Source organism: Sturnira hondurensis, unplaced genomic scaffold (genome assembly GCF_014824575.4).
Source record: "Sturnira hondurensis isolate 20B ecotype Veracruz unplaced genomic scaffold, ASM1482457v3 Scaffold0004338, whole genome shotgun sequence".
In the NCBI taxonomy this organism is placed as follows: domain Eukaryota; kingdom Metazoa; phylum Chordata; class Mammalia; order Chiroptera; family Phyllostomidae; genus Sturnira; species Sturnira hondurensis.
In genome coordinates, this window is record NW_028076969.1 from 4171765 (window position 1) to 4199223 (window position 27459).

A 27459-nucleotide genomic window follows, 5' to 3' on the forward strand; every position below is an offset into this window, starting at 1 on the left:
GGAAGGGGAGGGTGGGAATGGGGGGAAAGGTACAGGGAATAAGTAGGTAGCATAGATGGTAGGTAAAAAATAGACAGGGGGAGGTTAAGAACAGTATAGGAAACGGAGAAGCCAAAGAACTTATATGTATGACTCATGGCCATGAACTAAGGGGAGAGGAATGTGAATAGGAAGGGGTGTGCAGGGTGGAAAGGAATAAAGAGAGGAAAATGGGACAACTGTAATAGCATAATCAAAAAAACATATTTTTAAAGAAGAAAAGAAAAGAATTACAAATAGGTAGTTGCAGAATAGTCATGGGGATATAAAGTACAGCCTAGGGATTAGAGTAGCCAAAGAACACACATATGCATGATCCATGGGCATGAACAATGGTGGGGAGATTGCCTGAGGGAGTGGGGGAGGGGCTGGTTGGAGGAAGGTGAATGGGAAATATTTGGACAATTATAATAGTATAAACTACAAAATACAATGGAAAAAAAAACAAGGAAGAAAGGAAGGAATTTTTTTCCTCCTGGTACTTGATTTACACTTAGACGCTGTGTCTCAATTTTTTCAAAATGCGTCTGATATCTTTCTTTTACTGTCTATTGCCTTGGACACATAATAAGGCCTTGGATTTGGCTGGAAACTTTGAACTATTGTCTTTTTTCCAGCTTCTTTCCACATTAGTTCACTCTGTTGATCTGTGCCAGATAATTCTCTCTACAAACTCTTTAATATAAGACTTTCTCATCCTAAAATTTTCACCAGATTCTCCTGATGTACTTAGAATAAGAGATTTTCTTAACTTATTAACCTAGAATTCAAGAACTTCTGTGGCTACTTCCTTCTCTCACTTACTTGATTTCTCTCTTAGTGTTTCATGAAAGAAACTTAGACACCACTATGTTGATTTACTGTAATTATTAGTATTATGTCCTTTAAACAGTGCATTTACATTAGTCATCAAACCATATAGGGAACCTATCTAAGCAGCATGGTGAATGTAGCCCAGCCCCTGACTCGGAAAACTGGTAGGGAGCGAGTTGGCACACAGGACCCGAGCTCACAAATCAGTTTTCCCGTGAGGAATCAAGCCTGCATTGTACCTAGGCTACTGTGAGGCTTGCTTTTTGCTAAAACTCCCTCACCCTGAATTGAGGTAGCAAATGTTTAGTGCATATCTTTAAAGTAACTTCCTAAAATCTATGCTAAACCTCCAGAGGATGGAGTGTAACCGGTTCAACCACTTTTCCTTTGTACTCGCAAATATCCTTTTTCTTTGTAGTAATTAGCAATTTCCTCTCCTTTGGTGTCTGTAAAAGGTAACTACCTAAAGCAAACCTGCTTTTATAACTACAGATTCTAAGGTCAGGGCCCCAGAAATTCAGTTTTAACTGCTTTGCTATGGGCCCTGTTTTATTACTATACATAAAATAAGATATATGTAATATATATAGGTATTTATATAAAGATATAAAAAGTATAGTTCATATATTTTCTTTTTAAACTTTTTATTATACAACAATTTAAATGCATACAAAGTTGGAGAGATGACTTAATGAATCTCCATATACCATCCTCCAGCTTCAATAATATCAGTTTTCATGGCTGTCTTGTTTTATCTATGGCATTAGTGTATTTTTTTAATTTCCCAGTTTACTTTAGGATGCAACCAGAGCTCAGAATCATTGCTCTAAAGAAATAATTACAGTGGCAACCTAAGCACCCATCAGTAAATGAATGGATCAAAAAACTATGGTACATTTACACAATGGAATTCTATGCAGCAGAAAGAAAAAAGGAGCTCCTACCCTTTGCAACACCTTGGATGGAACTGAAAAGCATTATGCTAAGTGAAATAAGCCAGGCAGTGAAAGACAAATTACCATATGATCTCACCTTTAACAGGAACCTAGTCAGCAAAATGAATAAGCAAGCAAAATATAACCAAAGACTCTGAAACTGAGAACAGGCTGACAGTCACTAGAGGGGAGAGGGGAGGGGATTACCAGGGAAAAGGGTGAAGGGTTTGCAGGAGCAATGGTAAAGGACACATGGATAATAACAAGGGGCAGGGTGAAAACAGGGCAGGGAGGTGGGAAGGGCTGGGGTGGTGGGGAGGGCTGGGGGAAAAGGCAGAAAACTGTACTCGAACAACAATAAAAAAAGAAAGAAAAGATATTACAACCAGCAAAAAAAAAAAAAAAGAGAAAGAATTAGAGTGGGGGCACTGCAAACACAGAAGTATATCCAACACAGTGGAAGCAGGGAGGGGGAGAACAAACTGACCACTGAGGGAAAAGAGAGGATTTCCATGACACCTCTCTGGATCTCAGGCCAGAAGCTGAAATCACACACCCATGTACATGAGAAAAAAAATCCTTCTCAAACCTTCGCATTGAGGTGGGGTTACTGGGTTAGATACAGTAACAGTGTAAATGTGATAGTTTTATTTTTTTTAAAGATTTTATTTATTTATTTATCTTTAGAGGGGAAGGAGAGGGAGAGAAACATCAATGTATGGTTGCCTTTCGTGCGTCCCCTGCTGGGAGTTGGCCTGCAGGGAACCAGCCTGCGACCCAGGCATGTGCCCTGACTGGGAATCGAACCTCGATCCTCTGGTTCACAGGCCCGGGCTCAATCCACTGAGCTACACCAGCCAGGGCAAAATGTGAGGGTTTTAAAAAATGTTTATATTTGTGATTAAGATAATACAGATGTTAAAATAATTTAGGAACTATTGGAGGGGAAAGGAGAAGAGAAATAGGAGATAGGTAGTGAATAACAAGGAATCAAATTACAAGGAAAAAAAAATCAGAGTAAAGAGAGGAAATCGGAGAAAGGTGGAGTCACCGGTGTTTTCCTCTCAGACACATCAGGGAGGAGCAAGGTGAGAAGGCAGAGCTGCCTGTGGGCAAGAGCTGGGGTTGGAGGAACATCAGCTCTGAGCTCTTCAGCAGGGCTTGGAAACCAGACAGGAAGAACCTCCTTCCTCAATAACACAAGAGTCAAAGAGGAGGTATTCTGGTTTGCATAGGGGGGCAGAAGCAAAGAAAACTAGAAAGTGAAACTAAACGTTTCTTCAACTATCAAGTGACACGTGGCACTGTCTAGGTGCTGAGATCACATCAACAAGTAAGAATCTGTCCAGCCGTCAAGTGCTTAGAGAGGATGTCTAAAGAGGGTGATGACAGCTAGGGGAGGTGGTCCCAGAGGGCCTTAAAGGGGACAAGGGGTTAATTCAGACAGGCACAGAGTGAATGGCAGGAAGAGTGTGGGAAGGGAGGGGGCATTTGTAGTGGCCTTGAGGGAGGAGTAGGAATCAGGGAGGAGGGCCAGGAAGTAGAGGGCCGGCTCTGGCCAGGTAGCTTCGTTGGTTGGAGTGTCAGCCTGATATACCAAGGTTGCAGTTCGATCTGGTCAGGGCACATACAAGAGTCAACCAATGAATGCAGAAATAAGTGGAATAACAAATCTATGTCTCTCTCTCTCCACCCCCCCCATCCCCACCTCTAAAAAAAGCAATTTTAAAAAAAGTACAGGGCAATTCCAGGCTATCGAGTATCCATCAGTTGGCAGCTGACAACTGGAAATCATGTGCTGTGCCAAAAAGTACTCTCGGGATGGATCACGTCAGAGAAGTGAACTAAAAGTAAAATAAAGTCTCATGATCTCCAGGGAAATTTCTGAGCAATGGATACATCAGTGTATAAATTCAATGACAAGTAGAAGTGAAACTGTTGCAAGCACTGCTCACATTTCTTCAGTTATCAAGATCTGTGGGGGGCCTGGTCAGGTAGCTCACTTGTTAGAGCATCATCTCTATGTGCCAAGGTTGCAGGTTTGGTCTCTGGTCAGGGCACAGAGAAGAATTAACTGATACATGCATAAATAAGTAGAACAACAAGTCCATGTTTCCCTCCCTCTCCCTTCCTATCCCTCTATAAAACCAATATAAAAAAAAGATTTGTGGGGCTGTCTGCAGGAAACCAGGGTGTCAAGAATATAAAGGGAAGAAGGTACAGACCTCTAAGACTCCCTTCCCAGGTAATCCTCCCCAGGGTCTTTCCTAGGTGTTGGCCCCTGTGTTCCCATTGCCATCATAGGTTCTGGCCTTTGGTATCTCAAAACCCCATTGACCATTTCAACAGTCTCAATTGTTTCCCTGACTTGGTGTATCTACTTAAGCCCTTCAGAACAGGAATGTTTATGCAGCAGCTGCACTCTGCTAGACTCCATGGTCTGCACTGAACACAGTCTCCCTCAGCACCGCTTTGAGTGCATCCTTTTCCTGGTAACTTCCCACTCTTGGGATCAGAGCTCAGATTCCACAGCTAGTCACTGAAAGCCATCAGTTCTCTTCTTCTCCAGGCATGCCTTCTTTGTTCCTTCTGGGACTTGGACTTACGTTTTTTCTTTCCTCTAAATTGCTTCTGCTTTGCCTAACTCTGTATTTTAAGGCACAGCTCAAAGTCAACTTCTCCATGAACCCTTTTTGATCCCAGAAATGGGAAGTGACATCTTCTGCTGAATGTTTGTAGGTCATATATTGGTTTAATATATTCATGTAATGTTTTCCATGATGGACTAACCTAGTGCTCATTTGTGTATGTGTCAAGGATCCAGCTTTACCTTAAACTATTTATGGGCCACAATAAATCAATTTACCCAGGGGACTGAGGAGTCTTCTGGGAAAAGATTAATCCTTAGAGGAGTCAAATACATTTGAATACATAAACAATGAAGAACTTTTAACCTGAATAGTTAAAGAATTCCTTTAAGTCAACAAGCAAAAGCATACACACAAATAGAGAAATGGACATGTACTAGAACAGAGACTTCACAATAGAGAATATGTATATGAATTAAGAAAAACACAAAAAGGTACTCAACCTCATTATTCATCAGGGAAATAAAAATTAAAACCACATGATATGCTGTTACATACACCCAAATGGATAAATTTAAAAAAAAAATGAAAAAGCCAACTATTGGGGAGGGTAAGAAACAACTAGGACTCACGCACTGCTGGTGAGGATATTAACTGGTATAATCATTTAGGAGCACTGTTTAGCAATATTTACTATAGTGGAACATATGCCTTAGTAATTCTAGTCCTAGGTATACATCTAAGAAATGTATATATATGTGCACTAAAAGATAGAGATATAGTCAAGAATGTTTATAACAGTGCTATTACTTTATAAACTCATTGTCCCAAGCTAGAAACTACCCAAAGCTCATCAGTAGTAGAATGGATAAGTTGAGGTATATTCAAACAACATAGTACTACACAGCAACAAAAGTGAACAGACAATTGAGAGAGAGTTACCCAAGGATCCCCAGCTGTTCCAGCTGTTTGAGGCTTCCCAGACTAAGCCCCAAACACGTACGTACATGAAGAAGCCTTTGAGATGATTCTAACCCCACCCACTATCTGAATGCAACAGCATGGGACACCTTAAGTGGGGATAGCCCAGCTGGGTCCAGTCAAGCTCCACATTCATGAGCAAAATAAATCATTGTGGTTATTTTCAGTCATTGTTTTAGGGGTGAATGTACATAGTGATAGGTAACTGGAATAGAGGTTGAAGTATTTAAGGGAAAAATAAAATAGAATATGTTAAATTTATAAATCCACTTTAAAATGTTTAAGGTGACTTAATTAACTAAATTTGTACAAATCCTTTTAAAATCTTATTGTTTAATATTAGGGTCATACATAGAACAAGAGATTTGTAAGCTGAACTTAAAAGCTTAAGGGAAAACTAGGTTTTAAAATTTCTACTTCCACAAACTGAATCACTGATCCATCCAGAAACTGAAAAGAAACAACATGGAAAGGAACCGAATGATTTATTGAGTGCTTACTAGGTGCCATGTGCTAGGTGTTTTACCCAAATCAACTCATGTAATCCTCACGACAACCTTGTGAGGTGGGTTTCTAATTCCCACTTGGCAGATGAGGCCCATGAGGCTACGTGGTAACGTGGCTTAGTAGTAAAGGATGGAACCTGTGCTTTTTGCCCTCTTAGATGCCTTCACCTGGAAGAAAAGCTGGTAGAGGTGAGTTTCTGTCACCCAGGGCCCTGGGAGCAGCTGCAGTGCCGGCACCTTCTGTGTCTGCTCTGACCAGCCCTCGAGCCTTCTAGAAGGGGGAAGAGGGGTGCACATACAAGGACCTTCCTGTGAAGCTGAATGTGGCCCAAGGAAAAGATGGTTCATGGATCCTTAAAGTTCAGGAGTGTGGATTGGAGCCAAGGGGGCCTGTCCTGTGGACATAACTTGAGAATAGCTCTGGAGAGGAATTCTAGAAGCTGTGGAAAGAAAAAGAGAGAGGATTTCAGAACTACGGCTCCCGATAGCTTGCCTAACTTCACAGGGTTCTTTTACCTTGTTCTGTTTTGTTTTGTTTTTACCACTACAAATTCCCAATGCTTTAGCTTTACCCAATACCTACAATAACATGGGTAGTTGTATCTGTGAATCATTTCATCCTACAATATTAGGATGAGTCAGCTTTGAAGTTATATAGTTCAATTCTCTCAATTTATAAGAGGCCAAGAGATCAACTTCTGTTGCCACCTATGAAGAAGCTGTAGAACTCTGCTTCCTAACACCACTAAGTTTTTAAAAACTCTGTAGATAAAAATGATGAGCTTTATAAGACCTCTGACTTTTATTTTTACAGGAAGAAGGGTAAGTAGGTCAATGAGTGCTGTAAGGCATAAGTGCAAGAAGAACCTGAGAATGAGCAGGCTGGGAGGGAACCGCTGCCTCTGACTTACCTGGCTGAATGTGGAGCCTTGGCAGGTGGACTAGTGCTACCACCTAGAGACCCAGAATGGGAGACCCCTGGGTATCACCTGTCCTGCTACCTCCAAGGGCAAGTTTTCTGTCCAGGAGTCTTTACAGCTTCCACGAGAAAAGTGCTGTTTTTCAACACCACTGACAGCCACCAAAGTACCTTGTAGCCACTCCAGAGGGAGAGAGCCTGAGTATAGTGTGGTGGCAATCTGTGTCCTCCTGAGAAAATGGGAAAAACAGATGCTGTTCCAGCCCCCACTTACGTTATTCAGGGGCTGAGGAGCTAGTGTGGGTTTTCTCTGGGCCTCCACCTTTTTGCTGTTCCTTTTGTTGTCAGGGGATTCTACCAATTGCCACCTTCCCTGAAAAGCCAGACTCAGGGAAATAAAATGGGGAGATTATGAAATTCTGACAGAGAGAGAGAGAAGGAGAGAGAGAGAGAGACTGCCAAACAGTTGTACACACATATAAACACCTTATACATTAAACTAACACTTTACAACTTACAAACTGCCTTTATATATTTTATTTCAATTATTCCTCACACAGCAACCTGGTAAGGTAGACACAGGCTGCCTGTCTACCGAGTCGTGGACATTAATGATCTATTAGACAGTCGGTCCTCTTCAGCAGAGGAGGACCTGCTCTTGGTGGTGGCTGAGTGACAGGACTTGAGTCACATCTCAGAACCACAGAATCATATCATCACAGAGTTAGAAGGCATATTAATAGCAATAGCCTGAGGTACCCTTCTCTCAGAGCCTGAGTCACCTTTAAAGATCTCTGACATGATTTCTTTGTTGTGTCTGCTTGCACTTTATCAGTGACAAGTAACTGACTTCTCTGTGAGGTGATCCATCATTAGCAGTGAGCTGAAATATTTCTCCTTGTAGCTTTCAGCCTTTACTGCATTTTTATCCTCAAGAATGACATCAAATCAAGGTAAACATTTGTTGAATGAGTTCTCTGGCCCTTGGAACTCTGTCTTGGTCCTGGTTTCTCTCCCTGACCAAAATCAGTCTCCATATTGTGATCTCTTTCTCATTTGTTTATTTAAATAATAGAGAGAAAGAAAACAATATATAGTTTTTACTTTCCAACCACAGAGAGTTCAGAACAACTTGAACACATAATCAAAACTGGCCAAATTTCAGACAGCTTTCAATTAATTTGTGATAATGGACTCACAGATGTATTCATTGAGCATCTCCTGTAGGTAAGACACTGAGAGGAACACTGTGGAAAGTGGCCATAGAATTAAATGGGAAGATTCTAGCAAAGCCGGGTTAATGTGGGGTCTAGCTATGAGACTCTGCGTGAATTCTGGGAACCTCAAGACTGAAAACATACTCTGTTCAATAACAGCTCCAGTGGAAACACTGACTATTTTTAGTTGGTGTTAAATTGGATCTGTGTGAGGGACAAGCACTGGTGTCAGTGAGACGAAGCTACGTCTCTCAACCACGTAACATTCAGCCAGCTTCCTAGCTTCCTGTCTCTTATGTAAGTGTTGTGCCGGGATGAATAGCAATGAGTTTACAGTTTTGGTGACGAACAGCCAGGGAATAAGTGGTGAACTGTGCCCTACACCATAAAGAAAATGATAGTAAATTGCTACCAATCACAAGGGACTGTGCCTATTTGTTACAATAATAACCCTAGAAGGAGTTTAATGGGAAATAAGTCACACCAAACATCTAACAGTACAACAGTACAGTTCTAGAAAGGGATCTCTGGTTTAAACCGTCTCATTATCACAGGGTAACCCGAAAAGGCATCTGACATCTGGACAATTTGATCATGTTTGAAGGTTGTTCTGAAAAATCTGTAGTTTGGAAGAGAACAATATTTTTCCTTTCTACTCCTTAAACAAACATTAAATAAAAACACTGCTCTCTTTATATTGCAAATACCAATACTTAATAAAGTGAGTTATACCGGCAATTTTTTTATCCCAAGCTTCAGAAGTGGCTGAATTTGGAAAGAGGAACCTCATAGGAGAGAATTAAAGGTGGCGGACCTTGGAGCCTGAGCTGTGGCCTCCTTTCGCAGAGAACATCTGCTCTGCCGTGATACAGACTCTGCACAGGTGAAGAATGGAGGGACCTTTGACCCACCACCCCGCAGGGAGGAAGGCAGATTTAACCCACAGGAGAAACTGTGGCATGGCAGAGTTCTTGCTGAAAGACACCCTGGGTCCACTATACTGCTGACTGACTGCTTCCCATTTCCTCCTCTGGATGACTTATCCTTTGCTTTTTCTTATAAATAAGAGGAACTTTGGGGGTCAACCAGCCAAATGAAGATAGTAAGTTTCAGTGAGGTTGTGTGGTTTGCAAAATGTAGCAGAGGCAGACACAGAAGCCTGGTCCCCCATTCCAGGCCTCCTTCCATTTACCATGCTGCCTGTTTCCAAATGTTTGGGAGAATGCATGCATGAAATGTGCAGCTGTCTAAAGTTGAAAAGTTTCACACATTCACTTGAGTAGTGTTCTTTGTAGGCAGAGGGAGAAGAACTGATCTCGGAGGAGTCAGGATAAAAAACTAAGTTGAAGGTACAGGGTTGTTTAGGAGGAAGAATAGATAGAGCAAGGCAGCAAAGTGGGGGAAGGAAAAGAAGGTAATGGGGAGATAAATACATAAACAATAAGGTGGAGAAGATGGAAAGGACAAATATGAAGAGGAGAAATTAACTGAGAAGAAGAAGGGAAGGTTGTTTCTCTTCTTAAGAGCAGCAAATTGAGGCAACCAAAGACTGAGCAGAATTAAGAAAGAAGGAAGAAACAAAAGAATGGACAGAACCAGGAAAAGAGAAGGAAGGCAAGAAGAGCATGAGAACACAGAGAGCTGCTGAGTCCGTGTACAGGTGGGCGGGTGAGTTGGAGAAAGAGAGGGATCGAGGGACATAATCCTACACCTGGAAGGGTGTAGGTAAGCAGGGAGGTGGATATCAGCACAATGAAAAAGCAGCCATGAGAGTGGACAATGCAAATGGAGGACGTCGACGAAGTGATCTCAGGTGCCCGAGAGATCCTTGGAACTACCCTTGAATTAGCTCAATTATGGTTCTAGGGACACTGGTACCACAGGACATGGCACATTCCAAATCTATAAAACCAAATATCTCACCTCTTTACATTCACCTCTTTTGCCTCTTTTATCAGTTATATAACTTCTTTTTCAAAATGTACAAACATTCACTCATTCACCTTGTGTACCTGGAAACCTTCCTCACTGGGCTAGTTCCTCAGGAAATTGGTCAGTGCTTCCCAAAAATGATGAGTTTCTTAGGGCCTGACTCCTTTCCTTGGAAATGCCTTCCAAATAAAAAAAAGGTGGTGATTTCCTCAGGAGAAGCCAAGCCTTTACTGTGGTTGTGTGGAGTCCCCGAGGAAAATGCCATGGCCTTGGGAGAGCAGCAAAGGGGACATGAAAGCAGTTTCCCCGAATTACTTAGTTCGGGCTTTCTTGTCCACTTCTCAGACCCAGGAGGGAAATCCTGCACATACCACTAGTCCCCCGAGATCCGTGCCCACCCCAGCTCGCACAGGGGTGCTTTGTGGGGAAAACCGGGCTGCAGTATATACACCTGACCATAGTCACATCCGGTCAGAGCAGCATCCAATCATCTGCCTGAGCTATCAGTACACTCTCCACTGGGAGAGAGGAGAGCAAGGCGGGGTCATTTTCCTCCCAGGATTATTAGCTGATATCACAAGTTTCTTTGGAATTTGCCATTTTAACAGATAACTGCAATCCAGGCTACATAATGACTGCATCCCAGAGCTGACTCTATGCCAGGAAGAAGCAGTGAGAATCAGAACCATGCCCTCTTTAAAATGTATATCTCTCTCTCTCTCTCTCTCTCTCTCTCACACACACACACACACAATGCATGCCACAAATAAAATCTCCTTTATCTATCAGCACAGTCTTGCAAAAAAAATTAGCAACCTAACTGCTTGCTCAAAATGTCAACCAGCCCATTTTCCAAAATGCAATCACATTTAATAAAGAATGAGTTAAACAATTCCCTCATGCGTTGCATGCACCTGCAGTGAGTGGCTATCAGTAAGGCTGGGTTAATGGCACTTTCTAGGAGTCCTCTGAGAGGACAGCCTTCACTGAATGCTTTTTTTTGCTCTTACAAGCGGAGTTAAGGCCACCTGGAGGCAGGAAAGTGTGGCCGCTGCCTTCTGAGTACTTACACAGGATCCTGAGCCGGTGGCTGTGCCCATGTTAGTTCTCCCCTCACCTCATGTACTCCCCATCACTCCTATAATCCATGACCGATTCTGATCCTGACATCTCCTCAAAATCCTCCAGCACCAGACTGGTGGAGTCCTCACCCAGGACACTGCTGTCAGGCCGAGACATCCTGGCCCGGGAAGGCTGTGCATGAGGGTTGGTGGCAACTGGAAGAGGAGAGCAAGGGGGTATTTGCTGGACAGATGTGGGTGTGGCCCGAGGAGGGGATGCAGCTGGCTCATGGACTTCCTCCTCCTCTTTCTGGGACTCCGGCCCTGCGTCTGAAGCAGCAGAACCAAGGACGTGGTAGAGGCTGGGGAGACGGATGTCGAAGCACAGCCCAAACTTAGCAAAGAGCTTCTCATTGAGAGCGTAGAGCTTTTCGGAGATGTCATAGCCAAGCAGTGTTGAGAAGAGGCGGGAAATGTATCGCTCTTTGGCTAGAAGAAGGTGGAGACTTTTCCGGGGCCAAGAAATGTAGCTGCATGCAGTCTCAGCAGTCAGAGTGACCTGAGAGGGTTCAGGAGCAAAAAGTGAAGGTTTAAACTAGAACATGTGTCCATGTTTGGCAGAAAGAAACATAGTTACTTGGGAAACAATTGCACTTCTACTGAAGAAGCTGTGGGAACATCCCTCCCGCCATGGCCTTGCCTGTAGGAGGTCCAGCGACTAACTTTCACTTGTGTGCACTGATTGGGGGTGGGGGCACATACCCTTGTCAGGAGCCCTGGGACCAGCCATTCACTCACTGGGACCTCATCTCCTGGAGCCTCAGTTTCTACATCTGGTCTCCTCAGCTCTCATAGTCTACAGTCCCAATGACTGATATCACTAATGGCTGTAGAAGGGTCTGAGTCTGTTGAGATTTCAAGGGAAATAAGGGGCCTCCTGATGCTCTGAAGAAAGGTCAGAATAGCGATGACAACTTGTTTTAATAAAGAAGAAGAATGTGTTGGAGTAGGGATGCAAAAGGAGTTGGAAAATATTTTAGTTAGAGAAGATCTTCCCTGGGTATTAGGTATGCCAAGCTGCAGCAAGTGGACAGAACTTAGCCTGGGATTCAGGGCCGTGAAATTGCTCTTGACTTGGCTGCTATATGTAACCAGATCTGATGACTCAAGTCAGAAAAAGGGCACACAGGAAGAGAAAATCTTCAGGGCACAAAGTCAGAGGGCACCCCACCATTCATTGATTTAGTCATCTGGGAACTTCTGAGCACTCCTTATGTGCCTGGGATGCCAAGCTACATCACATCTGCAAGGTAAATGATGTGTGCCCAGCACGACAAAGGTACTTGATAAGTCCTTGTTAAAACAACGATGAGTGCTAAAGCCAGGGTTAAAATGAAAACATGCTTGCGATAGTGAATAACAGTGTAAAATCACACAATTTTTAATAATCTTGGTGGCCAAAATACCTTAACAGTGAGAAGGATGGAAGAGTTCATGATGAAAATTTGTGAATGGAGACAGTGAATATTTAAGGAGAGGTGACTCAATTGCCAGGCATTTGTTAAGTTCTATATGTGCATTATTAATTAAAGGTAGGGTCGACTTTACATTCTTTCTTAGAGATTTTACACAATCCTTATAGTTTCTGCCTTACCTACTGGATCTCCCATTAACCTCCACTCCTCTCCCTTCCCCTCTTCCATTTTCTTTACTCATTTCTCCATAATCATCACCACTGAAGATAGGGCCTTAAATTACCACATCAGAAGGTCAGAAACTGGTGTAATATTCCAATTTTACCCTTTAACCAGCTCTGTGGACATCAGACAAATTACTCTCTCTGAGCTTGTTGCTTCATGAGAAAGAATTCTGAGCGTAGTAAGTACTGACAATCCATTAATTACTATCTGTTCAGCAAGTAGTGGTCACTCTCTGGCACAGCCTGTACTTCAGATTTGCTTACTAACAATTCCCAAACAGGAAACCAGGGTACTGAAGGTGAAGCTGAGTGTAAGAGCTTAATCGGGATGTAACCAAAGTCCTCAGAGTCAAACACAAAGACAACAGCCATGCTTATGAACATGCTGTTACTTCTTCCATTTTAAAATACAGCAAAATTTTAAAAATAAAAATCCTTTTTCCTCGCCTCACTTCTTTGGTGAGCTATCGCTGCATTAATTTGTTGTCCTTTTCAGCAACACTGCATAGAAAACATTACCAACACTTGCTGGCTCCAGTCCTTCTCCTCGTCCCCTCTGTTAAACTAGTCAGCAGTGGCCCCTGGCCTCCCCAGCACTGTTCCTGGTAAGGTCACCAACAGCCTCTAAGTTGCAGCAGTCAGTCAGTGTTCATGGTGCTTGACCCTGTTGATCGCGGCCTCCTCTTTGATACACTTTCTTTACTTGGTTCCCAGTAAGCCAAACTCTCCTCATACAATCTCCTGAGAGCTCCGTTTTGCTTCCTTTGCTGCTGTCCTTTTTTCTCTTCAACTTCTAAACACTAGAACATCCTAGGGCTTGCTTCTTGAACCCCGCCTCTGTCTGAACTCACTCACTTGGTGATCCCATCCAACCCAACAGTTTTAAATATTGTTTGTATGCCAACTCTCAGACTGATGTCTCAACTTCAAGCATCATTGCTTAATTCTGGACTCAAATATCCAACTGCCTGTGCAGCATCTCTATTTAAACGTTCATAGATGACACAAATCTAATATATCCCACATTGAACTTCCCTTCTTCCCCCCAAATCAGCTCTACCCACAATTTCTCTAATCTCGGTTGATCACAGCTTTCTTCTTCTGGTTGCTCAGGCCAAAAACCTTATAGTCTTCCTTGCTCTTCTTTCTCCACACACTACATTCAATGTATTAGGAAATCCTTTGGACTCTAGAAAATATATGCTCTAGCTTCTCATCACCTCTCTGACTTCCTCTCCTGCTATATTCTCCCCTCCCTCTCTCTGTCCCAGTAGCACTGGCCTCCTCTCTGTACCTCAAACATACTAGCCCCTCCCACCAAGGGGCCTTGGCACTGGCTCCTCCCTCTCTCTGACATGCTCTTCCTCCAGATACTCACAGGGCTTGCACTGTCACCTTCTTCAAGTCTTTGCTCAGATGTCACCTGCTCAACAAAGATGTTCATGACCCTATTTAACAATGCAACTATGTCTCCTTTATACTACTCTATTTAAAAAAAAAAGAAGTTATGATTTTAACAAGTTACATAATTTACTTATTCCTCATGTCTATGGCTTATTTTTTTCTCCTACTAAAATATAAATTGCATGAAGGCAAGGGACTGTCATGTGTTCTGTTCCCTGATGTGTTTAACAGTGCCTGATATATGAGAAGCATACACATTACTGAAGTGAACGGATGAATCAGGTGAAGACCACCCATTTTGCATGTTGCTGAACTACCTAATGTCACTTTCTCATGTCCTATATAAAATCCTTCCCCAAAGGTCTTCAGGAAACCTGTTTATCAACTTATGTCTATAAGTTTGACAAGATTTTTCTTCAATTCTCACCTCAGAGTTTGGTTGAATGAATTAAATGAGATAACATATGTAAAGAGGGCTTGGGTCCAGTGAAAACCGAGAAGTGTGGAAAATGTTGATTCACTTGTGGTAAGCACAGTCAGAGTTATGATTCAGGCAGTCACCGTGGCTTGGTCAACAAAGAATATGATTGCAAAAGACAAGGGCAGGATGAGCTATAACTCAGGACAACATTTGACATTTGCAAAGAGGAAATGGGACTTCTCACAGTAAACCTGTGGATGTCATTGCTCCTAAATGAGGTGCATGCTAAAAATATTAATTGGAGGAATATAACGATAACTACATTCCAGGCTGAGGAGTCATCTGGGGTAATAGCCCTTCCCTTCAAGCATAACTTAGGGAAGGACATTCAGCTCACCCACCACCTGTTCCTCATTGTCACTGTCACAAACAAAGCCTGGTCCTGCTGGCTCAGGACCTGACTCAGCTCTCCAGAGGTTCTTATGGCTTTGGGGGGGGTTCAAAAAAGACTTCTATGTGGGTTGGAGAGGGCGTGTGTGTGTGTGTGTGTGTGTGTGTGTGTGTGTGTGTGTGTGTGGTTTGCTGGGAGGAACCTGATAAGGGGGGGAGTTGTCTAAGGCTGGTGGTCCTTGCAGTGGGATCAGGGTTGCCTCTCAGGCTCTTTCCTCACAGAGCCAAGTCAGGGTGGGATGGAAGCAGGCCCAGCCAGATGGTCCTGCCTGGCATGTATCTATTCTGGGGTTGGCTCATGTGCTAGCCTTAGAGACTCCCTGATAGAAGTGGTAGGAGACACATGGGACCTAGTACTAGCAGACTTTCTGGACAGGGAAGTCCCTGTAAGAGTGTGAGTGTGTGTGTGTGTGTGTGTGTGTGCGTGTAAACGTTACTCTCCTGATGACCCTTCCATTTTGAAAAAGATTAGAAATAGTACAGCCAGGCAGCTTGGTTTTGCCAATTTTCTAGATGACCTTGGGCAAATTATGTGATGGTTTGAGCCTCAGTTTTTTCATCTGTAAAGTGGGGGTAATAATAATATCCAACCCAGAGAACAGCTCTGAGAATCAATAAGGCAATATAATATGTAGCGCCTGCTAGATACTAGCCATTTGATAAGTGAGAACTACAAAGAAGGTAACTGAAGACTCAGGACCGGCAGGGAAGAGAGGAGGGGACAAACAGCCAGGTCTCCACTTTGGAGTGGTTACGTGAATATCCCAAGAAGTCCTCTGAGACACTAACTGCTGACTGCCAAGCCAACCTTTATTGAACGCCTATGTGTTCAAGGTACTGTCCTTTAGAACATAGAGGTAGAAGGAGAAGCATAGATTTCTTGAAGAGTTTGCTGTGCAGAAGGCAGAAAGGAAACCAGACCATTAGAACTGGGAGCAATAAGTGTACCAGTCAGCATAAGTACAAGGATCAGAAAGGCATACAGGCAAGAAAAATAGGCTGTGGGGATGGAGGCTAATGAAGTTCATTTGGCCAGGCTCCAGAGGAAGTGAGATGCCATAGCCTTGTCTATTGTGGGGAAATGCATTTCAGGTGGGAGGGAGAGTAGGAGCCAAGACACGGCCGTGGTAAACAATGTACTGTGTCGAGAGCAGTACTACTAGTTCAGTATGGCTGAAACGAACAAAAAGTGTGAGGGGAGGGGCTGGAGATATGGCTAGATACCACTAAAGGTCTTAAATTACTCTCTAAGAAATGTTTGTGTGTTTTAAATGTTATATTTATTTATTTTTAGAGAGAGAGGAAGGAGGGGAGAAAGAGAGAAACATCAATCGGTTGCTTCTCTCATGCACCCCAACTGGACCAAACCTACAACCCAAGCAGGTGCCCTGACCAGGAATGAAACCACAACCTTTTACTTGGCAGGATTACACCCAACTAAGCCACACTGGTCCAGGCAGAAGTGCGCGTTTTTATACTGTGGTCACTGGAGTCTTCTGGAAGAGTTTTAGGAATGGGAGTGGCATGGCCCACCTATTAGGTCCTATCGCATCTCACTCTTCCCAGAGCCTGGGCACTCATTCCACAGAAGGAGAACATTCGCATCTCTAGCATCATATTGGCAGTGGTTCCAAGGACAGATGTCAGAGGGGAAAGATGGGGGAAGGGGCTATTGCTGGGTTACAGTGGGATGAGCAGGATGGTACTGCTATGGGGCTCCCTATTACCTGGAACACCCCCTCCTCAGAGGGCTGCAGTGATTCCCACTCAGGAGAGTCCATGAACTGGTAGGGAAAGATGTAGTGCAGAAACTGCCCATCCTGGCTCACACGAACCCTGGCAAAGGGAGAAAAGAGACCATGTGGGAAAAAGTGAATGGCTAACCAAATCCTCTTAAAAATTCAAATGACGTATTACAAAATGGAGAATGATAAGGATGCAGTATGGATTTTTTTCTTCTTTTCCCTGGAAAACTCAGAGTTTTAGCTTCAACCTCTTTTCTAAAGTTATATACTGAGAAAGGATGTGTCTCAATTAGGCAAAGGGAGCAGGTAAAAAGATCTCTACATAGAAGCTGAGGTTATCATCGTATCTGAAATATTTAAAGTGGATAGGAAACTGTATCAGCAATGCAGACAATTAAGTGCATTGTTCTGGGACATGTGACATTTGTAAAATGTGTCTCCTGATATCCTGCACAACATATTTCCATCTGAATATGTACCAACTATTTGGACAACTAAGTAGTCACATTTATGATTAGTGGAAAGTCATATGCTCTTGGAATTTTCGATACTGCAGGGCAAAAGGATTTTGAAGGATTATGACCACTGAATTATCCATAAACTGATATGTTTCTAGTCTGTTTTCAGGTATCTCTCCATCCTCTGAAAATGTGAGAGAGGACTTCCAGTCAACATGGTGGCATAAGTAAACATAGCTTATGTCCTCCCACAATCACATAAAAATTACAACTAAATTATAGAACAAGCATTGCTCAGAACTATGAGAAATTGAGTTGAATGGAAGTCTGACAACTATGGAATTAAAGAAACCACATCCATCCAGGCTGGTAAAAAGGGCAGAAACACAGAATGGGCTGGTCCCACACCCATGTGTGGTAGTTAAAATTTGGGAGGGAGATCTCGGGAGCAAGGAGTCCCAGCCTAACACCAGCTCCCCACCCTCAAGCCCAGTGTTCCAGTATCTGGAAGATAAGTCCCCGTAACCCCTGATTGCAAAGTCCAGTGGAGACTGTTGATAGAAGAAACTTCTGGAGTCCCCAAAATTTCCTCTTAAAGAACCTGCACATGGATTCACCTATTCTGACTCACTCCCTCCAGGCTCAAGCACCGGGGTAGCAGCTTGAAAAGCACCAGTGGCAAACAGGGAGGAAGCGAAGGGTCTGACACCAAGGCAAGAGCTGGGGGACAGCTTTCTCCCAGACAGAAAGGCCATCATCCCTTTTCTGAACCCTCCCCCAACAGAGCCATAGTGCTCGCAGGTAAGTGCCACAGCTGAGACTCCATCAACCTGGCTAACACTGTTTGCCCCACCCTAGAGATTCCCTGAGACTCTGTCCCACCCAACTTATGGGTCCACCAAACTGTTAACTGTGACCTTTCCATATGCATGGCAGGTCTTGGCTCATGCTTCACAACTTCCTAAATCCTCTCAAATAAGCAACAGCTGATCTTAGTGAGCCCCAGCCCCCATACTCCTTGTTAAGTGGCCCTAGGCCCAGCAGTAGCAGCAGGCAATCCACATTCACAGCTTGGCTTTACCTGAGCATCTCCAAGCCCGGCACAAGTAGCCACCATCTCAGATTGCTTTATAGCTCAGGCAGGGTGGCCCTAAGCAAAACACAGGTAGGAGCTGACTTTGACCTGCATTATCTGGGAAATGTAGAGCCGGCACACCCAGTGGACAGCAACAGACCACACTGGAGCACTACCACCCTGCCCCTGCACAGCTGATCCTCCACAGAGGGTGGAGGTTGGTGGTCAGTGGTCACAACCAGTTCTTGCACGTGACTGACCTGGGCAAGTCCCTCCCATTGACCTGCCAACAGCAATCAAGGCTCAACTACAAGAGGAAGGTGTACTCAACCCACACAAAGGGTATACCTTGAGTACCCAGTTTGGATGATAGGGGAGGGTGTGCCACTAGACCCTACAGGACACGTACTGCACTGGGCCATGCAACCAAGACAGAGTCATAGCAGCTCTACTTAGTATATAGAAATAAACACAGGGAAGCTGCCAAAATCAGGAGACAAAGAAACATGTCCCAAATGAAAGGACAGATCAAAACTCCAGGAAAAGAACTAAACAAAATGGGGATAAGCAATCTATCAGATGCAGAGTTCAAAACACTGGCTGTAAGGGTGCTTAAGGAACTTAGTGAGGACCTCAGCAGCATAAAAGAGATCCAGTCAGAAAAGATGGCTATACTAATTGCAATAAAGAACAGTTCATAGAGAAACAACATTAGAGTGGATGAAGCCAAGAATCAAATCAATGGTTTGGAACATAAGGAAGTAAAAACACAACCAGTCAGAACAACAAGAAGAAAAAAGAATCCACAAACATGAGGATACTGTAAGCAGCCTCTGAGACAACTTCACATGTTCCAACATTCACACCATAGGGTAGCCAGAAGGAGGAAAAAAAGAGCAAGAAATTGGAAATCTATTTGAAAAAATAATGAAAGAAAACGTATCTAATTTGATACAGGAAATAGATATACAAGTCCAGGAAGCACAGAATCCTAAACAAGATGGATCCAAAGAGGCCCATTCCAAGACACATCATCATTTAAATGCCAAAGGTTAAAGATAAACAGAGTATCTTAAAAGCAGTAAGAGAAAAGAAGTTATTTACATTCAGGGGCATCCCCATCAGAACTATCAACTGATTTCTTAAAAGAAATTTTGCAGGCTAGAAGGGATTGGCAAGAAATATTCAAAGTCATGAAAAGCAAGGGCATACTGCCAAGATTGCTCTACCCAGCAAGGCTACCATTTCAAATCAAAGGGCAGATAACAAGCTTCCCAGACAAGAAAAAACTTAAAGGAGTTCATCATCACCAAACCATGATTATATGAAATGTTAAAGGGATTTATTTAGGAAAAAGAAGAATATCAAAATGAGCAATAAAATGACAAAAAATATGTATCTATTGACAATTAAATCTAAAAAACAAACTAAGCAAACAAGGACAGGGACAGAATCATGCATACAGAGAGGGTTTTGATTGTTGTCAATTGGGAGGAGGTTATGGAGGAGTGGGGTAAGAGGTGAGGAAATTAAGGACAAGTAGGTAGTTACAGAATAGCCATGGGGATGTAAAGTACAGTGTAGGAAATGGAGTAGCCAAAGAACTTACACGTGTGACCCATGGACACAAACTATGGTGTGGGGATTGCCTGAGGGACTGGGGGGGTGAGTGCTGGGTGGAGGGAGGCAAGGGGGAAAAATCATGACAACTGTAATAGCTTGCTCTTGGGACCAAAATTGATCTCAGAGGTGACCCTTCTACTATCGAGAAACTTCCCATTTGCCAAGAACAACAGAAGGCTATGACTCCAGAGACTTCCAAAAAGCTGGTCCATGACCCAAATGCTGTTACATATGTGGGGTGTTCTGCACTCACAAAAAAGGCCTAAAGAATGTACAATATTTGATGAAGCAATATCGGCTGCTCTGGAGCCTTCAGAACCAAAGAAGGTGTGTACTGCTAGGCACATGTCTCCAGTACCCTTCCTGCACAGCTGGTGTTGGAATCCCACTAAAAGCAATGTTAAATCAAATTAAAGATTAAAAATAAGAGTTCATTTTTGCAATAATGACAAATGCCCCTAAACCTATGCACATGCTCGTGTGAGACAGAGCCCATAGGCATGGCCCTTTTGCCCTTCTCAGTACCAGTAAATTTTGAGTAATGATGTATTGCCAGAAAAAGTGATCAGTACTAGTGTTCTGTTGTTTCAAAAAGATTTTTTGTTTGTTTAAAAGCAAGGCATGCCTGTGATAACTGTGTAACAGACTATTTTGGGTTGTTAAAACTGCTTCCAGTTTCCACCTTGGAGAGTAATCTGGAATACCTAGTTTTTTCCCCCTTTTGGGGGAGGAGAGGTGGGAGGGTAGAGGGTTGCTTTTATTTAGTCATTTTTAAAACTCCACTAACCACTGGATAGCCCTTAAGGAGAGGAGGATGGAGTGATTCTACATTCAATCTTTTGCATCTAGTTTAGAAAATATGTCCCCTACCTGGTGCTATTAGGGAGTATGGTAAATGCTTCATTTAATAACATACTTTTAATCTCACTTTTTGAAAGTGACGTTTTGTCTCCACCCTTGAGTAGGTCTGGTATTTGATGAAACTCATGAAATGGGTGGGACCTGTCTTGCCCCTCCTCTTTTCCAGGATGCAGTATATATGTGACTGTGACTTTCAAGGAAATTTGGTAGCCGTCTGGTGATTTTTTTGAAGTTAATTTCTAACTTCTTTCACTGATAAATAAAAAGTACTGCATCTTTAGAAATACACCAAATGGATTGAGTACATAATTAAAAATATTTTCCCAGCACTCATTGTCTTAATGTGCTTAGCATAGATGTGCAGCTTAATAGTATATGATATGGTATTTCTAATACCTTTTTTTATGCCTCATTTGAGGACATACTCTTTGATTTTAAAGGAAAGGGGAAAGAGAGAGAGGGAGAGAAACATCGATCAACTGCCTCTTGTATGCACTGCAACCTAGGCATGTGTGGGCAACATCTAATGAAACTGCATGGCTCCCTGAAGCTTTTTAAATTGGGATACAAGGCCCTTTTTCATTTGATCTCCTAGATGGACAGGTGATTTCCTCCTACGTCAGTTGCCTGCTCAGGAGGCTGCACATGTGCTTTGAATAATAAGTATATGACAGGAACTCTCCCACAGCCTAACAGGGGGATGAACTGTGAGGAAGTCACTTTCTGAATCTTTAAAGGGACTGGTGTGCCTTTATTAAAATAAAAACAAAAGGGTGTTTGAGGTTTCGGCAATGGTTTCCAGGTGACAGTCTGTAAGATGGAGAGATCAGCACAAGAAGTCCTCACTCCCTGGCAACGAGTTTTTACCTGCTGCTCTGAGGTGTATTCTCTCTGAAATCTGGAGCCTGCCCACAGACTAGAAACCTCCTCCCCCAGCTCCAACTTAGCAAAATTGACATAGGATGACTGCCATTAAAAGATAACAAAACAAAACACTTACCCCCATACCTTGAAAAGCAAGAAATAAAAATCAAAATGGTCTAATTTCTGACTTGGGTTTTTGATGTATAATTAAGTATACTAGGAAAAGCCATGCTGAGGGAGCAAGCTCCTCTCTTCCCTTCACAGGCAGGTGGATTTGTACAAGTCCGTGGTCAATCCACAAACCATATGATAATCATATTATACTTCCATAAATAAGCACCACACAAGTGGAGTGGGCATTTCTCCCACCAGCCTCAATTCCCTCCTTTAAACAGAGAAGAGTTCCGGGACTTCCACCAAGATGGAGGCATAGGTAGAAACACTGTGCCTTCTCCCACAACCAAGTTTGAATACAACAAAGGTTTGGAGAACAAAGATACAGCCAAAGAACAAAAAATTGAATTATACGGAAGTCCAACAACAATGAATCGTTCAACGGGGACGGTAAGAGGGGCAGAGCCAGCAGCAGAGCAGGGTCAGGCAGGAAGGATCCCCAGACCTAGGCGCGCAAGTAGCCCGGACCCAGTCAGGGTGTGGGGCAGACTGACCATGGTCACACATTCGCGCACAGTGAGATGGACCACCCAGGCCCCAGGGGGCGAACCCAGGGGTGGAGGGCTGACGGCAGTGGCACACTCGAGTGCAGTGGGATGAAATGCCTGGGCCCCGGTGACGGTGGCAGGTGCCACACCTGTGGGGGATGCAGCGGGAGGTGGCAGACGGGATGCCATTGCTCCTCATTGACCCCGCCCCCACATACAGCGTCACAACCCAGCGACTGAGTTGCCCTGGTCTGGTGAAGACCTAGGGCTCCGATCCTGCTATGTAACAGGCATGAGCAGCCCAAAAGATGGAGCAAGAAGAGCTCAAAGTCCCAGAGCCAATAACTCTAATCGACTGAGAAATTGCCAGCCTCTCAGAAGCACAATTCAAGACACTATTTATCAGGATGCTCACAGAACTAGTTGATTATAGTCACAAATTAGAGGAACATATGAAGGCTAAACTAATTAAAATGAAGGGAGATGCACAGAAAAGCAATAGTGATGGAAAGGAAACTGGGACTCAAATCAATGGAATGGACCAGAAGGAAGAACGGAACATCCAACCAGAAAGGAATGAAGAAATGAGAATTCAAAAAAATGAGGAGAGGCTTAGGAACCTCCAGGACATCTTTAAACGTTCCAACATCCAAATCAAAGGGGTACCAGAAGGAGAAGAGGAAGAGCAACAAGTGGAAAACTTATTTGAACAAATAACAAAGGAGAACTTCTCCAGTCTGGCAAAGGAAATAGACTTCCAGGAAATCCAGGAAGCTCAGAGAGTCCCAAAGAAGTTGGACCCAAGAAGGAACACACCAAGGCACATCATAATTACATTAGCCAAGACCAAAATGAAGGAGAGAATCCTAGAAGCAGCAAGGGATAAGGGGACAGTCACCTACAAAGGAGTACCCATCAGACTGTCAGCGGATTTCTCAAAAGAGACCTTACAGGCAAGAAGGGGCTGGAAAGAAGTATTCCAAGTCATGAAATCCAAAGACCTACAGCCAAGATTGCTTTATCCAGCAAAACTTTCATTTAGAATGGAAGGACAGATAAAGTGCTTCTCAGATAAGGTCAAGTTCAAGGAGTTCATCATCACCAAGCCCTTATTATATGAAATGTTAAAGGGACTTATCTAAGAAAAAGAAGATGAAAAATATTAACAGTGAAAGGACAGCAAACCCACAGTTATTAACAACCACACGTAAAACAAAAGCAAACCAAGAGGACAGCTAGATCAGGAGTAGAACCATAGAAATGAAGAACACATGGAGGGTTAGCAACAGGGGGATGGGAGGAGGAGAAGGGGGGTGAAGGTACAGAAAATAGCATAGACAGTAGGTAGAAAATAGATAGGGGGGAGGGCAAGAATAGTAGGGGAAATATAGAATCTAAAGAACTTGAGACACGTGGTTATAAACTAAAGGGGGAATGGTGGGGGAGGGAGTGTGCGGGTGGAGGGGAATGAAGAGGGGGGAATAGAACAACTGTAATGGTATAATCAATAAACTATATTAATAAAAATAAACAGAGAAGAGTTCCGAGGAGCAAGCAAGTGGCATGGAACTCGTGAATGAACACATTTCTTAAAGTGTCTTTATTTTAAGCACGGAACTACAAGTGCCAAACATTTGGGCAATAGCCATAGTGCATTTATATTTATGTAAGTATTTGTTTACAAATAACTGCATTCGTTTACACTTCAATTTACTCATAATAAAATACAACTTCTTATGAGTAAATTGAAGTGTAAATGTATAGTTACTTGTAAACAAACACTTATAAGGAGAGAATCTTATAGCAGAAAAAGAAAAGAAGACAGTTACCTACAAAAGTGTTCCCATAAGACTATTAGCTGACTTCTCAAAAGAAACTTTGCAGGCAAGAAGGAGCTGGAAAGAATTATTCCAAGTCATGAAAGGAAGGACCTACATGCAAGATTACTCTACCCAGCAAAGTTTTCTTTTAGAATGGAAGGGCAGATCAAGTGCTTCCCAGATAATGTCAAGTAAAAAGAGTTCATCATCACCAGGCCTTTATTATATAAAATGTTAAAGGGACTTGTCTAAGAAAAAAAAGAAGCTAAAAACTATGAACAGTAAAATGACAACAAACTCACAGCTATCAACAACCAAACCTAAAAAAAAAGGGACTAAGCAAACAACTAGAACAGGAACAGAATCACACAAATAGAGATCACATGGAGGGTTATCATTAGGAATGGGGAGAGGGGAGAATTGGGGGAAAGGTACAGGGAATAAGAAGCATAAATGGTAGGTACAAACTAGACAGAGCGGGTGGTTAAGAATAGTATGAGAAATGAAGAAGCCAAAGAGCTTACATGTATGACCCACGGACATGAACTAAGGTGGGGGGATGACAGTGGGTGGGTGGGGTACAGGGTGGAGGGGAATAAAGGGGAGAAAAAATGGGACAACTGTAAGAGCATAATCAATAAAATATATTAAATTTAAAAAGTTAAAAAAATAAAATATAATCTCTACCTACAAAACCTGATATCTCTTTCAACCCAGGACCTCTGAGTCCAAACAAAACAAAACAAATATATATTTTCACTAACACTTTCAATTCTAAACATTAATAGATAAATGCATATTATTACTGCTAGTAGTAGCTGCCATGCTATATTATCAGACTCTTTATCTTTCCAGTGTGATTGGCAGTCTTATCTGGTTTCATCCCCCCTCTTGGAATACAGCTTCCTGATTACTATCTTTTACAAAATATTTTTATGTATTTATGTTTAGGGACAGGGGAAGGGAGGGAGAAGGAGAGGAAGATAACTACTGATGTATGAGAGAAACACTGATTACACTGATTGGCTGCCTCTCACACCTTCAACTGAGGACCTGGCCCACAACCCTGGCGTGCGCCTTAACTGGGGATTGAATCTGCAAACTTTGGGTTTGCAGAACAACACCCAACTCGATTGAGCCACACCAGTCAGGAATGGTTATTATCTTATCTTTTCTACCACATTCTCTTGGTCTCAAGGAATCAAGGGAGGAAATTGAAGTAAAAACCTTTTGAAATATTTTGCTTGATTTCCAGAGCCGACCCTAGGCATCATCATTTGCTACTTAGCCCCACATCAAGTCCCACTAAGGCAATATTTCAAAGAATCCACAATTGCTCACCAAATGAGCAGCACAAATACCAGCCGTGGTATTTGTTTGGAGGTACCAGCCAATGGCCAGCACTCCACGCAGGCTGACTGGGCCCCGACTAAGACTATTTCTCTCATGTCTGACATCAGCCTTCTTTTATTTTAAAATTATTTTATTGTTGTTCAAGTACAGTTGTCTGCATTTACCCCCTACCACTCCCCCTACCCCAGCCATCCCCACTTCCCTCCCCTGATTTCACCCCCCCCCTTGGTTTTGTCCATGTGTCGTTTATAGTTGACATTAGCGTTCTTAAAAAGGAGTCAGCCTGGTGTCTCTACCCAAATTCAATGAGACACGTGTGGGCTTCACTACTCTCTCATAGTGTCTGGCCCTCAAATTTACAGTACCTGACATCTTGGCCTGTAAGGAACTCAGTAGAATTACTGGGAATGGAAAAGCAGACAGGGGTATTCCCTTTCCATACCTGGGTGGGTACAAAATGGCTTTACCACAGAGTCTGTACAGGATGTCCCCCAAATCCTTGATGCCCTAGCAGGAACAGGGGTTACAGGAAACCCCCTCCGTTTGGGAATCGGTCCCTGAACATAGTTGGCACTCGGCAAATGTTGAACGGACATGGGAGAAACAAATTAATCTTATTGAAATGTTTAGCTTTTCAAAGCTTACTGAGCTACTGCTCAGGCATGACACGCTGCTGTGTGTGTGTGGTCGTTTTAGACTCAGGCTCAAGAAACACTCACTTGACACCTCCCAGTGGCAAGCGCACACGCAGCCTTTCCTACCAGCCAAGAAGATGCCTCATGATCTAGTTTCCCCTGGGAAAATGCTAAGAAAGAGGAAGCAAGACTATGCTTAGAAAAATCTACTTTGGTTTCTTTGATTGGCCACATCCTTCCCTCAAGGGAAGGGAACATGAAATGGAAAGGGACTTACTGGGAAATGAGAAGTGTGGGCAGTGACGGAGTAGCTTACCGGCCAGAGAGCAGCAGGGACAGGCGGTTGATGGGCGTTTCGCCCTCCACAGCATAGGTCTGCTCAGTGGCCAGAGTCAAGACCTGCTCCTCACAGCAGTGAACAATCTCCTTGTACGTCTGCAGGGGCACCTGCAGGGGCAGGCAGAGCGTCTTGTAGAGGAGATCAAACTCCTCAGGGAGGGTGTCTTTGCGCAGGCGGTAGACCAGGTGTGCCAGCTGGAGCAGGCAGGCCATTGCCAGCAGGAAGTTCCAGATGACAATGTCCAGGCCACAGGCATCGAACCAGCCCCACAGCACACAGCACACGTAGCCGGTGCTCAGGAAGCCAAAGAAATAGAAGCATCCATATACCCCACTCCCACCCATGAAGCCCAGAAACAAGAAGCAGTTAGCCAGGTGGTAGACAGCCCCTTCCAGACCCTGTTTCCAGCCAATGCACACTGGCCCCTGCCAGGGATGCTGGCCCACTGTGCTGCTGTTGGCATTCATCTTCGGGGTGTCTCAAAGCCTTGCTGGGCTCTAAGACTAGCCCCACATAAGAAATTCAGAAGATAGAGTAGTCTGTCCTCCTAGATGTCTTCTCACCTCTGGCTTCTCACCAGCAACTTCACCTTTTCTAGGAGGAATGTTTCCGGTAGCTTTGGGAATGAATGGCAGAACATAGTACACTTCATGTAGAATTTTAAAACCTTTTTATCCTCTCTCACTTAGCAAGGCACTGGCCCTCCCAGCAGAGCCCTGGCAAGCTTCCTTGGATCCGGATTTCGTGGGCCAGTCTTCACATTTGGCTCTTAGCAGAAATCCCAAGTTGTCCTAGGAAAGAACAGGACTATGGGCCTGAAAACTTCAGCCGTGAGGGACAATGAAGGACCCACACTCTGCTCTCTGTTTTCCCCAGACAGAATGAGGAGAGCCCAGCCCAGAAGGCACACTTGTGTTCCATTTGGAATGTGTCTCTCCTGGCACCGGAAGAAAGGGTGACCCTAGACGGATACCATGTTTGGAATTGGAATCCAAGAGGTACTGGCAGTGAGGAAAAACAGGCCGGGCACACAGGCAGGCTGGCAGAGCACTTAACAT

General features: G+C 43.5%; 1 protein-coding gene across 2 annotated transcripts; it reads right to left on the reverse strand.

Moving 5' to 3' along the window:
* Positions 1-4955: 4955 nt before the first annotated feature.
* On the reverse strand, positions 4956-27372 carry POPDC2 (popeye domain cAMP effector 2). Of its 2 annotated transcripts, none has more exons than XM_037045567.1 (4): positions 26378-27372; positions 16693-16801; positions 11142-11550; positions 4956-6302 (listed from the first exon to the last, which is right to left on the reverse strand). In XM_037045567.1, the coding sequence occupies exons 1-4, from the start codon at positions 26866-26868 to the stop codon at positions 6217-6219; spliced, it is 1095 nt and encodes a 364-aa protein (XP_036901462.1). In that variant the 5' UTR covers positions 26869-27372; the 3' UTR covers positions 4956-6216. The 2 variants fall into 2 exon arrangements, with proteins under 2 accessions (XP_036901462.1, XP_036901461.1); XM_037045566.1 differs by having other exon boundaries at positions 6213-6302; positions 11001-11550; positions 26378-27368.
* Positions 27373-27459: the final 87 nt, after the last annotated feature.